We start from the raw sequence: 13,443 nt of genomic DNA on the forward strand, positions 1-13,443 counted from the left end.
AAAAAAAAAAAAAAAAAAAAAAAAAAAACAATAGTTTGAGATGTTGTCTGCTGTATTAATAATATCTTTACTTAGAAATATCAGAAATTTAATAGCGGTACAAATCCAGTGTTATTGGTATTCAAATACACAGCTCTTAGGAAATGAGATCAATAAACAAAGAAATACATTCTTTTCTAGTATTTTTAGACAGCTAGCCTAAAAATAAATGTGATAGAAAATATTCTGATTCTTTATCGCCATGAACAAATGAGAAGTATATCAGTATTTGATGCTACTGTCACATTCTAGAGCTTCTTAAGCTTTTTTTGTAATGTATTCCCTCTGATATTTTATGAAAATCTCATATTAGACTCTGATATTTGTGTTTTCTGTTGCTTAAAGGTGTTATATTACTTTAACTCAATCACTTCATCTAACCATGAGTGGGGCTCCTGCTGGCCCAGCGGGTACCGGGAAAACAGAGACCACCAAAGACCTAGGACGTGCCCTTGGCATGATGGTTTATGTATTCAACTGTTCAGAGCAAATGGACTACAAAGTAAGTTAGCAATAAAATAATGTATAAAACAGTATTCTATAACGTTATTCCTGATTGGGAATTATTCAGCATAACAGCGTAAAAACCCCTTCTGTTAAATTCTGAGTGCCTCACTTTATCATTTAGTCCATAGGAAATATCTATAAGGGATTGGTGCAGACAGGAGCTTGGGGCTGCTTTGATGAGTTCAACCGAATCTCTGTGGAAGTTCTGTCAGTGGTGGCAGTGCAGGTGAAAATGATTCATGATGCCATCAGAAACAGGAAAAAGAGGTGAGTGCCATGTGGGTTGTCTCTTGTTACAAATAGAAAAGCATGGAGTAATGAAGGTAACCTCCCCTTCACTGTCTATTGCTACCTCTCCCTGTCTCATGAAATAGATAAAGGAAGAGTCTGGTCGATTTGGGGGAATTATTTTGAATGGTCTCCCATTTTTATTGGTGGTTTCTAAGTGTTGAGTACAACCCATGTGTATTACATTACTTTAATCACTTAAAAAACAAACAACTTCTAGGATTGCCCAAACACAGTGACTCACGCTTGTAATCCCAGCACTTTGGGAGTTTGAGGTGAGAGGCTTGTTTGAGCCCAGAAGTTCAACACCAGTCTAGGCAATATAGCGAGACCTGGTGTCTACAAAATAAATAAATTTTAAAACTTAGCCAGACATGGTAGCATGTGCCTGTAGTCCCAGTTATTTCTGAGGCTGAGGCAAGAGGAGTGCTTGAGCCCAGGAGGTCAAGGCTGCAGTGAGCTGTGTTTGTGCCACCGAGCTCCAGGCTGGGAGACGGAGCAAGACCCTTTCTCCAAAAATCCAAAAGACTTCTAAGATGCTCATTCCATTGATCAATTCTCAGTCCTCATCTTTCTTGACCTCTGGCAGCATCTGATGCAGTTGGTCATTCTCCACTGCGTGATATACTTTCTTCATGTGGGTTGAGGACCACACCTCTCCTACATCGCTCTCCCCTCACAGCTGCTTCATTGCTGGTTTCTTCTCATCTATAAAATGGGGGAAATAAGAGTACCTGCATTATAGACTGCTGTGATGATTAAATGCAAAGCACCTGGACAAATGCCTACCACATAGTAAGCACCACATCTGTGTTTGCTATTGTGTTTTATTGTTGTTATTTCCTGGCCAATTCATGTTAGACATCACAGGCCCTTCTTTGGATTTATTTTCTTTATATTTTCTCCCCTTGTTGATTTCAACTAGTCACAGGGCTTTAAAAAACTCTGTCAATGCTGCTGAGTACAGATGCCCAGGCTTCCTTTCTCCTCATCTCTGGACTGACCTAAACAACTGCCTGGAGCATCACAAGACTCTACTGGAGGTCTCCCAGGCTTCTCATATTTAATATATTGAAAATCAAAATCTTAGTCCTTCCACCAACTCCTCCTTTGCTAGTTGTCTCATCCCAATAGATTGTACCTTCATGTTCTTCCAGTAACTTGGGCCAAGACCTTTCAAATTATATTTGAAATCTAAACACTTCTAAACACGATACCACACCCCAAAAAGCAAAACACAACTGGCACTTACCTTTGATGGCTTAATTTGAGAAATAAATTAATATAGTATGCAGCACAGTTCTGGTTCTCTTTGTAACATTTTTATCAACAGGGCAATCTTATTTATCTGACCTACCTGTGCCCCCTTAGTTTTTAGAATATTTTTCTCAGCTAGCTATCTTGTCCATAGGAACATTTTCAATCTCCCAAGGATTATCTAGCTTCTTGGACTGTGTACCTGTTGTAGAAGTTTCCAGGTTATCAGTAGATACATTTGGATATTTCTGCCTTCTAGAAAATATCTCACTCAGCCCTTCTGCCACATGGACCTTGCGCCCCAGTTTTATGTGTTCGGGTGTCTGTTTCCTGACCTGCCCCATCTCTACGGCCGTGATAGAGAAGCTCAGTTCTTTCTTCTTAGATCTCCAGCTATATTTTATCTAGCTTTTAGTCAAAATATTTTTATTTGCTGTAACCCAGATGTCATTTGAGGCCATCCTTTCTTATGGAGATTTATGTAACTGATCCATGTACTGATTTCTGAAAATTGCCAATAATACTCCTTGGTAGTCTCCTCTTGTCTGAATGTCTGTGGGTCTTCTCTCTTCATCTTATTTTAGTCCATATGCAGACAGCTCTGCTCCTTCTTATTTCATGAGCTTATTAAATTCTCTTTACACATGAAGATTTAAGAGATGGGACCATGCCTCGTTTACAAAGCCTTCTAGTGCCTTGCCAACTCTACCCTCTGGAGGTCCACACCTTTGACCGTGGCTGTCTCTCCTGTGTACAGTGGGAGAGGAGGCAGTTATCTTGTGGCAAGAGCCACCTCTCTGTGTGTGAGCAGCCCTGTCAGCCTGTCTACCTTCCCTAGCCTGACATTCTGGGAAATGAAGTTTTCTCCATTTTAATCTTGACTATACAAAATCCACCTGCTCCTAATTACCTAGTATCTAAGACACTCTTAGTCCTAAAAACTGTGGTTTCTGTCTTCTCTCTTTCATAATGCAGACCCAGCTCCTTAACTGCTTCAGCCCTCCCCTCTCAGCAATGCAAGAGATCAGCCTTATATTTTGTCTCATTTACCCTCATTGGAAAGTTTCCTTCTACCTATCTCTCAATATGGCTCCCATAGCACATTACCATTCATTGCCCTGGCCAGCAACAACCCACTTGGGTCCTCGCAAATCTTTGTGAAAACCTTTCACTATTTCTCCAATGCAAATCTTTCACTGTTTCTCCAATGCCTTTAAGTGACAGTAATAACATTAGTCATAGCTAACATCTCTTGAGTATTTTTCATGTTCTAGGCATTGTACTTTTACCCATTTATATTTATAATCCCTTTAAATCCTTGCATAATCCAATAAGGTGGGTAATATGATTATTATTTTTAGTAGATGAGGGAATTGGAACATAGGATAATCAACTTGCCTAAAGTGATATGGCTGGTATCTGAATACTCACAGTCTGGCTCCAGAGCTATTGTACCTCTTAGTGATATTTAATGGATTTTTCTTGAGTCAGTGGAAGGTATGGAGGGAAAGAGGAAGAGAGAAGTTGAAGAAATAGACAAAATTTAAGACTGAACAGGATGTCCCTTTCTCCTCTTACTTTGGGCATTCTCTCTCTATGCAGCATCCCATTCAAGGAATTGCAGCCGTGTTGATGTTAAAAATGACATCACCTTCCATTACATGTTAAAATAGTCAAGTCTTTATTTTTATATTCTAGGATTCTAAGGCTAAAATAAAAAAAGAATACTTCCCATTTTTATAATTCCTCTGGGAAAAGGGAGGGTATTTTTAATAAATATGCTTCAAAACATATTCAAAATATGTATGCTTATGAATTTTAAAGAAAATTACACAGAATAAACAGCTTCCTAATAATTTGCATTTTGCAGTGGTTTGCATTTGTCAATGTGCATTCATATTCAATGAACACATTTAATTTCATCAACATTCTTTTTATGGTAGATTTGTATTTCTTGGGGAAGCTATCACACTGAAGCCATCAGTTGGAATATTTATTACTATGAACCCGGGTTATGCTGGTCGAACCGAATTACCGGAAAATCTCAAAGCTCTTTTCAGGCAAGTGTTATGCTTTGTGGCTTAGCATCTGGTGCACTCATGCCACCTAATGTTGTTGGTTTGCACTGTTAAGTGATTTGCTTTCACTTGAAAATTCCTAAGGAAAACCCTGTATTATTTCTTTGGGCTCCTTTTACAGATAGAACTTTCACCATGATAAATTAACCCTTTTGAATTATAAAACCAGGACTCAAAATCAGTATTTAAAAGTTACGTGGTATATTTGCATATTTGCTGTTAGCTATTTTGTAATGTGTATTTTTATTATAAACATAATTTTCATAAATTATGAACTATTTGGAAAATATAGAAAAGAATAAAGAAAAAATTACATCACCATCCAGAAATAACGATTGGTATGTTTTCTAGCCTCTTTTATAATTTATATTTTGTGGAATTAAGATATTACAGTAGGCACGATTTTTCTTTAGTTCTCTTCATTTAATATTTTGACATACATATTTTATCATATTATTAAAAAACCTTTAGAAATGCCTCGTTCATAAATGTCTTAACCATTCACTATTGTCTGTCACGTAGGGTTTCTCTTCCTTTTTTTTATTATAATGAAGTAGCAGACTGTAAACTTCTATTCACTTGAAAAATTACTCTTATTTCAGAATAGATTTCTAAATGTAGAATTACTTAAGTGAATGATTAAAATCCCTGTTGATGACCTGCTTTTCAAAAGTACTCTGCCAATGTATGCGCTTAGCAGGAGTCTATAAGAGAACACGTGTTACTACATCTAGTATCAGTTATGATTCATTTATAATTTAAGTCAACTTCATTCAGGTATCATTTTTTTGGTTCAGTTTTCCAGAAAACTTTGTATTACAATTTTACAGAATTGAAATATGGTTTATGTTTTGTTAGAGAATGAGAGATCAGGTTTAGAGATAAAATTATAAGGTTTATCACCATACCAAGTGATAGTAAAAACATTCAGGTGTAATTTAATACAATCAAGTGTACAGTTGGTGAAAGCATAACCACAATCAAAGTACAGAATATTTTCACACCCCCAGGAATTCTCTTCTGCCTCTTTGAAGTGAGCCTGCCATACCAATGATGTACTTTCTGTGATTATAGATTAAATTTGTCATTCCTAGAGTTCATGTAAATGAAACCAGACAATATGTACTTATTTGCATCTGGCTTCTTTGAGCATTGTGATTTTGAGATTTATCCAAGTTGTTGAGCATATCAGTAGTTTGCCTCTCTTTCTCACTGATTAGTATTCTATATACAGACCTACTGCAATTTGTTGATCCATTCACTAGTTGATGGACACTTGGGCTGTTTCCAGTTTGGGGCTATTATGAATAAAGCGGCTATGAACATTCATGTGCAATCTTTATATGAACATATATTTTTATTTGGGACAGATATCTATGGCTGGAATTGCTAGTCTACATGGAAAATGTATGTTTTACTTATAAGAATCTGCCAGTCTGGTTTCCAAAGTGATTTTACAAGTTTACATCCTCACCATCGATGTATGAGAATTTCTTGTCAAAAATTGATATTGTCAGCCTTTTTTATTTTTAGCCAATCTAATAGGTAGGTAGTAGTGTGTCATCATTAGTTTGCATTTCCATGATGGCTAATGATGTTGAGCCTCTTTTACCTACTTGTCTATTGCTATACCATCTTTTGTGAAATGCTATATTCTGCATACAGTTCCTTTGTTAGATACATATATTGCAAATATTTTTTCTCTCAATTTGTGGCTTGCCTTTTCATTTTCTTGTGCCCATCAAAGATAGAAGTTTTAAATGTGATGAAATACAATTTATCAATTTGTTTTTTTTTTAATATCCTATTCGAGAAAATGTGCTTAGTCCAAGCTTGCAAAAATTTTTAACTATGGTTTATTTTATAAGCTTTGTTATTTTACAGTTTTCATATGGGTTTTCTCCTTTATTCAATGTGCTGAACTATATTGATTGATTTTCAAAGGCTAAACAGTCCTTCAGTGTTGCATTCCAGAGATAAGCTCTACTTGGTCAGGAGGTATTTTTAATAGGTACTGCTGGATTCAATATGACACTCTTTTGTTAAGAAATTTTTTAAAATCTATGCCATGAGGGATATTGTTCTACAGTGTCCTTGTAAAATTTTTGTCTGGCTTTGACATCAGAGTAGTGCTGACATCATGAAATAAGTTGGCAAGTGTTTTCTTCTCCATCTTCTTAAGAGTTTGTGTAGAATTGCTATTATTCACTCCTGAAGTATTTGATTGAATTAATCAGGCCATTTGGGTCTAGAGATTTTTATTGGAATCTTTTTAATAATGAATTTAATTTCTTTAATAGATATAGGGTTTTTCTGATTTTTAATTTTTTCTTCATTTGATTTTGGTAATTTAAATCTTTTAAGGAACTTATTGGTGTTATCTAGTTGAATCTATTGGCACACATTCGTTCATTGTATTAGTCCGTTCTTACATTGCTGTAAGTAACTACCTGCGAATGGGTAATTTATGAAGAAAAGAAGTTTAATTGACTCAAAGTTCCAGAGGCTGTACAGGAAGCATGGCTAGGAGGCCTCAAGAAACTTACACTGATGGCAGACGGCTAAGGGGAAGCAAGCATGTCTTGGAGCAGGAGAGAAAGAGAACATGCATGAGGTGGGGAAGTGCCATGCACTTTCAGCCCACATATCTCATGAGAACTTACTCACCATCATGAAAACCACCATCCATGAAGCATGAGGAAAATCTGCTCCCATGATCCAATCACCTTCCACCCTCCCCCAACATTGAACTGCAATTTAACATGAGATTTGGGTAGGGACACAGAACCAAACCGTATCATTTTAATATTCCCTGATTATTTTTTAATTTTTACTTTTATTATACTTTAAGTTCTGGGACACATGTGCAGGTTTGTTACATAGGTATACATGTGCAATGGTGGTTTGCTGCACCCTTCAACCCATCATCTAGGTTTTAAGCCTCCCATGCATTAGGTATTTGTCCTAATGATCTCCCTTCTCTTGCCCCCCACCCCCTGACAGGCCCCTGTGTGTGATGTTCCCCTCCCTGTGTCCATGTGTTCTCGCTGTTCAACTCCCACTTATGGGTGAGAACTTGTGGTGTTTGGTTTTCTCTTCTTGTGTTAGTTTGCTGAGAATGATGGTTTCTGGCTTCATCCATGTCCCTGTAAAAGACATGAACTCATTCCTTTTTATGGCTTCTTAGTATTCCATGGTGTATATGTGCCACATTTTCTTTATCCAGTTTATCACTGATGAACATTTGGGTTGGTTCCAAGTCTTTGCTATTGTAAATAGTACTGCAATAAACATACACATGCATGTGTCTTTATAGTAGAATGATTTATAATCCCTTGGGTATATGCCCAGTAATGGGATTGCTGGGTCAAATGGTATTTCTGGTTCTAGATCCTTGAGGAATTGCCACATTGTCTTCCGCAATGGTTGAACTATTTTACACTCCCACCAACAGTTTAAAAGCATTTCTATTTCTCCACATTCTGGCCAGCTTCTGTTGTTTCCCAATTTTTTAATGATTGTCACTTTAACTGGCGTGAGATGGTATCTCATTGTGGTTTTGATTTCCATTTGATGACCAGTGAAGATGAACTTTTTTCCATAAGTTTGAACTCCCATTCACAATTGCTACAAAGAGAATAAAATACCTAGGAATCCAACTTACAAGGGATGTAAAGGACCTCTTCAAGGAGAACTACAAACCACTGCTCAAGGAAATAAGAGAGGACACAAACAAATAGAAAAACATTTCATGCTCATGGATGGGAAGAATCAGTATCTTGAAAATGGCCATACCGCTCAAAGTAATTTATAGATTCAATGCTGTTCCCATCAAACTACCATTGACTTTCTTCACATAATGAGAAAAAACTACTTCAAATTTCACATGGACCCAAAAAAGAGCTTGTATAGCCAAGACAATTCTAAGCAAAAGGAATAAAACTGGAGGCATCACGCTACCTGACTTCAAACTATATTTCAAGGCTACAGTAACCAAAACAGCATGGTACTGGTACCACAACAGATATATAGACCAATAGAACAGAACAGAGGTCTCAGAAATAATGCCACACATCTACAACCATCTGATATTTGACAAACCTGACAAAAACAAGCAATGGGGAAAGGATTCCCTATTTAACAAATGGTGCTGGTAAAACTGGCTATTCATATGCAGAAAACAAACTGAACTCCTTCCTTACACAAAAAATTAACTCAAGATGGCTTAAAGACTTAAACATAAAACCTATAACCATAAAAGCCCTAGAAAAAAACCTATGCAATACCATTCAGGACATAGGCATGGGCAAAGACTTCATGACTAAAACACCAAAGCAATTGCAACAAAAGCCAAAATTGACAAATGGCATCTAATCAAACTAAAATGCATCTGCACAGCAAAAGAAACTATCATCAGAGTGAACAGGCAACCTACAGAATGAGAGAAAATTTTTGCAATCTATCCATCTGACAAAGGTCTAATATCCAGAATCTACAAGGAACTTAAATTTTATGAGGAAAAAAATCCCGTCAAAAAGTGAATGAAGGATATGAACAGATACTTCTCAAAAGGAGACATTCATGCAGCCAGTATTCCCTTATTATCTGTAGTGATGTCTTGAATTCCATGCCTGATATATGGGTAACTTGTATCTTCTCTCCCTTCCTTTTTCCTCCGTGATGAACTAGAGGATTATCAGTTTTATTTTGGGTTTTTATTAGGGTGCTCAATATGTGTGCTCAATACTATTCAGTGTGCTTTTAAAATAATAATATTCCACTTCACATATAATCTAAGAACCTCTACAATTTTTAGTGTGATCTCTTTCCATTCTTTCAAACTTAAAGTTTGCTTGTCCATCCATCTGGATATTTAACCATATTTTATTTGTATTTTATTCTAATTTTTATAGTATTACTGTACTTATTAAATTTAATCTGATGAGAACTTATTTTGGTTGATAATATGAAATGAGTGTTTAAACAATTATTTTCCCTAATAGTTAATCAATTATTCTAACATTGTTTATTGAATGTTTTTCTTTCATCATAATAACCACTTTCTCTAGCATAATGATTTTATAATGTCTAACTTTCTTGAAAAATTCTAGATAGAGAATAACCATTCTAGAAATAAATGTAATAACTACAGAATAGCTTTGTTTGAAAACTGTGTGCCTTTCCAGTATCCTATTTGTGACCCAACTTATCTCATACTTTCTTTCATTTGGGTCTTGAAATTTGAAATTGTTTTGTGAATTTTTTAATAACTTTTGTTTAGTGGGTGATGAAAGTATTACTCATGCATGGAGGCCATATGCTTGTGTCTTTGGAGTATTCTGATTCCACCACTCACCAACCATGAGGCCTACAGCATGTGCTTGAACTTCTGGGAACATCAGACTGCATCTCTGTAAAATGAAGATAAGAGGAGTGGGCACCTCATAGTGTTGTGGGGATTAAGTGAGAGAATGCATAAAAAGATTTTAGCACCCAATATGGTATGAAGTGCTCAGTAAACATTAGTTGCCTATATTAATGTAAATATAAAATACATAGATATGCTAGCTTTTTCTCTCTCCGTTTACTCTTCATCTTCTGGTGTCACATGAAGAGTAATAAATGTGTGAAGAAATATGGGGTTAGTTTAGATAGAAGGGATGTAGAATAACCTAGATCCAAAGATACTCTAAGGTTGGATGTTTGGGATGAAAATTAGGTATGCAAGAAGTAGACTACAATTATATTTACAAAAACAGGTAGGTAGGTATTGGAATGTATACTTTAAGAAGTCTAAAATAATGAGCTTATTTATTTACTCTTCCTTCTTCTTTGCACTTGACTTCAGTTGAGTGGAATGTTTTCAAACATTGCTATGAATAGCAATTATCTTTGGAGAGGGACTTTTTGGAAGTCCCTCTCCAAAAGAAAGGGAATTTGAAGCTGTGTTTTTCTGAAAGTCCCTTTAAAAGTCTATCCAAGTTGGTCCTAGGTTGTGGTGTGCTGGCGATGGCTGGTACAAGCTCTCAGTAGCTGATGGTTAAGTTTTCATGAATGTTCTGAGTTGGTTCTTTAGTTTAATGACAACTAAATTATATCAACTTTTGATTCAATAAGTTGTATTAAAAACAAAGGTGATAAACACCCCAAACTGGTCACTTTATAAGTATTTATTTTACTGATATTTAGGCTGTTGAGGTTATTTCTGTCTGTTGTGTCTATACGGTGGTATACTTCTCAGCTCCACATTTAGTGATGCTGTGTTGGTATCTTGGAATCAGCCATGGTGGAAGGGAAATTTTATTTCCATGGAAATAAGCAAATGCTGTTTTCTAGACAGCCGGTTGTGAAAACATTAACCAGCACACCATTAACCACAGGTAAAGCCTTGGCCCTAGCTCAAAACATCATTATTACTCTTTCTGCAGTGACAACTTACACCAGAAGTTTACGGAACGTATTCATGGATTGTATTTGAACTCCTACACTGTGCTTCTGCCATTCCAGACTTTCTATCATTTTTTGTGTCCAGTAATGAGTGGACATTTTTTAAGTTGAAGTGAAGGGTGTTATTAGCTGTGATTGACAGACATAATTATGATCTGCTTAGGAATGGTTAAAATGTTGGTATGAAATAATCAGTTGATTTCAGCAATTTGTACTTATCACCTTGTCACATTTTAAAACTAAAATTCATATTTACGTTTTAGACCCTGTGCCATGGTGGCCCCAGACATTGAACTAATCTGTGAAATCATGTTAGTTGCTGAAGGTTTTGTGGATGCGCGTGCATTAGCCCGAAAGTTCATTATGTTGTACACGCTTTGCAAGGAGCTCCTCTCCAAGCAGGTGAGGGATCATTTGTTACATTTTCTTGGTTTTTACATGCAATTGAAAAAGCTTTTGAAGTATGGATTTTAGGTAATTTGTCATTCAAACTACATTACACATTAAAAATTTTTTGTACTTTAAAAAAATATTCAATAGTTTGGGGGAACAGATGTTTTTTGGTTACGTGGATAAGTTCTTTAGTGGTGGTTTTTGAGATCTTGGTGCACCCATCACCTGAGGAGTGGACACTGTACACAGTGTGTAGTCTTTTATCCCTCACCCACCTCCCACCTTTCTCCCAAGTCCCTGTAGGCCATTATATCATTCTTATGCCTTTGCATCCTCATAGCTTAGCTCCCACTTATAAGTGAGAACATATGATATTTGGCTTTCCATTCCTGAGTTACTTCACTTAGAATAATGGTCTCCACCTCCATCTAGGTTGCTGCAAATGCCATTATTTCATTCCTTTTTATGACTGAGTAATATTCCATGGTGTGTATATACCACATTTTCTTTATCCACTCATTGGCTGATGGACATTTAGGCTAGTCTGTGTTTTTGCAATTGCAAATTGTGCTGCTGTAAATAGGCATATGCAAGTGTCTTTTTCATGTAATGACTACTTTTCCTCGGGGAAGATACCCAGTAGTGGGATTGCTGGATCAAATGGAGATTCCTTTAAAAACTAGAACTACCATTTGATTTGATGTTAGAAATATTTTTATATTTTCTACAAATTTTGAAAACCTTATTTTATAATTTTTATTTTTTCTGAAGTTAAATTTGAGATATTTTAGTTCTGATACTTTATTTGTATTAATACTTTTTTAAACCAATGAGCTGTGTGATTTTCTTTAGCTTTGTCAATTTTGTAATTATAAATGGAATTTTATGTTGCCTCCCTTTCTTCGTGAAAATATTTTCGGGTAAGATAGGGCAGGAGTATTCATAAGAGTAAGATAAGGCTAATTTTCTGAAGAATATCTCAGGGAATGTTAAAATTATTCTCTTTTATTGGTAATTCTTTATTTAAAGGTAGGGTTGACTGATTTTCTGTTCTTTTAAATTTTTGCTCTACAATTTCCTTGTCTCTAAAATGGGTCAGATTTACATACTCTCTACTCTCCAATCATAAGCTTCTTGAAGATGTATTGAAGTTGCTGGTAAGCCACAGAAATTACATATATGTCAGCATCAATATTTTAAAATTTAGCTGTATGATCATTTTTGACTTTTGATCTTTTGATAACATTTCATTAATTACTGGTGACATTATTCTGTAGTCAAAATGAAAGTATCAAAATACCACAGTTGCAACCACTCAGTTACCTTACTGCCACATATTCATTTTAACTTGCTCATTGTTAGGGCAAAATATGGAATATGAGAGTGATTTATGTTGTCCTTTTAGTAACTGTGAATTTACATTGGGTGGGTGGAATCATAATTTTTAACAGTTGTCTCTGGATGGTAAGATTATGGGTATTTTTTTCCCTTATTCTTATCTTTTAATGAGCCTATTTTAATTTTATCATGGTAAAAAGTCAGAAGAAAAAATGTAATAGAGCCTAGGGAATGTGGAGTTTCAACTGTATCCATTTTCAGTAGTCATATTTAAACATTTAATGAGCGTCTGGTATATCTAAGTAATGTGCTTTTTGCTGACCATGTTGAATGAGTAAGATTCAAAACAAATGAAACACACACCCAGATTTATGACTTTGAAGAAATTAGGTAATTCAGTTTACATGACATAAAAATTGGGAGACAATGGAGAATGAAAAGATTATCAGAGTTTTCAAGGGAGAAAGGAACCAGTACTTATTGAATGGGTACTATGTGTTATGTTACAAGATTGTCAAAAGAAGTTTACAAGTTTGATTTGATTAGCCCTGTTTTACATATGAGAAAACTGAGCAAAGCAACCTGTCCCAAGTCCATATAGCTAACAAGTGGTAAGAGCAAGATTTGACTTCAATTCTTTCTAATTCTGTCTAGGACACACCTGTGGCCAATTACAAGAGGAAGGTGTTGGGAGTACAGGTAGAACAAAGAATGAAAGAGTTTGCTAACTCAGAAATGTCACAAGTGAGATGAGCAGAAAGAAATCTAGCCAGGACAGAAGAGCTGTGTTAGGAACACAATTCAGGGATACCTTTCTGTGCTATAGAAATGGATTTGGGAAAAGAATCAGTAGGCATTTTTGACCAATAGAATGATATAATGAAAATTGTGAAGATACTTTTAGTAATTTGCATTGTTTAAACGTTTAGCAGAGGCACCAAGTCCTCTGAAATCTGTGGTCCAAAATTTCTTCTGCATCCACTCCTTTTATTGTTACTGCATAACTTAGCGACTTCCCATTGAGTCCTCAAAGTTCTGATTCTCAGAAATACCATTTGACCCAGCAATCCCCTTACTAGGTATATACCCAAAGGAT

The 13,443-nt window shown here is 35.7% G+C and overlaps 1 protein-coding gene across 1 annotated transcript in view; it reads left to right on the plus strand.

Annotated features, from left to right (window-relative positions):
- DNAH11 (dynein axonemal heavy chain 11) overlaps positions 1-13,443 on the plus strand; it is a 417,881-nt gene that overhangs the window by 169,008 nt on the left and 235,430 nt on the right. Inside the window, exons 33-36 of the mRNA XM_030932862.1 lie at positions 385-541; positions 668-813; positions 4,035-4,151; positions 10,880-11,018. Coding sequence (XP_030788722.1) covers positions 385-541; positions 668-813; positions 4,035-4,151; positions 10,880-11,018 — 559 coding nt within the window. The remainder of the gene's footprint in view (positions 1-384; positions 542-667; positions 814-4,034; positions 4,152-10,879; positions 11,019-13,443) is intronic.

This window comes from Rhinopithecus roxellana, chromosome 6 (assembly GCF_007565055.1).
Source record: "Rhinopithecus roxellana isolate Shanxi Qingling chromosome 6, ASM756505v1, whole genome shotgun sequence".
Classification (NCBI taxonomy): domain Eukaryota; kingdom Metazoa; phylum Chordata; class Mammalia; order Primates; family Cercopithecidae; genus Rhinopithecus; species Rhinopithecus roxellana.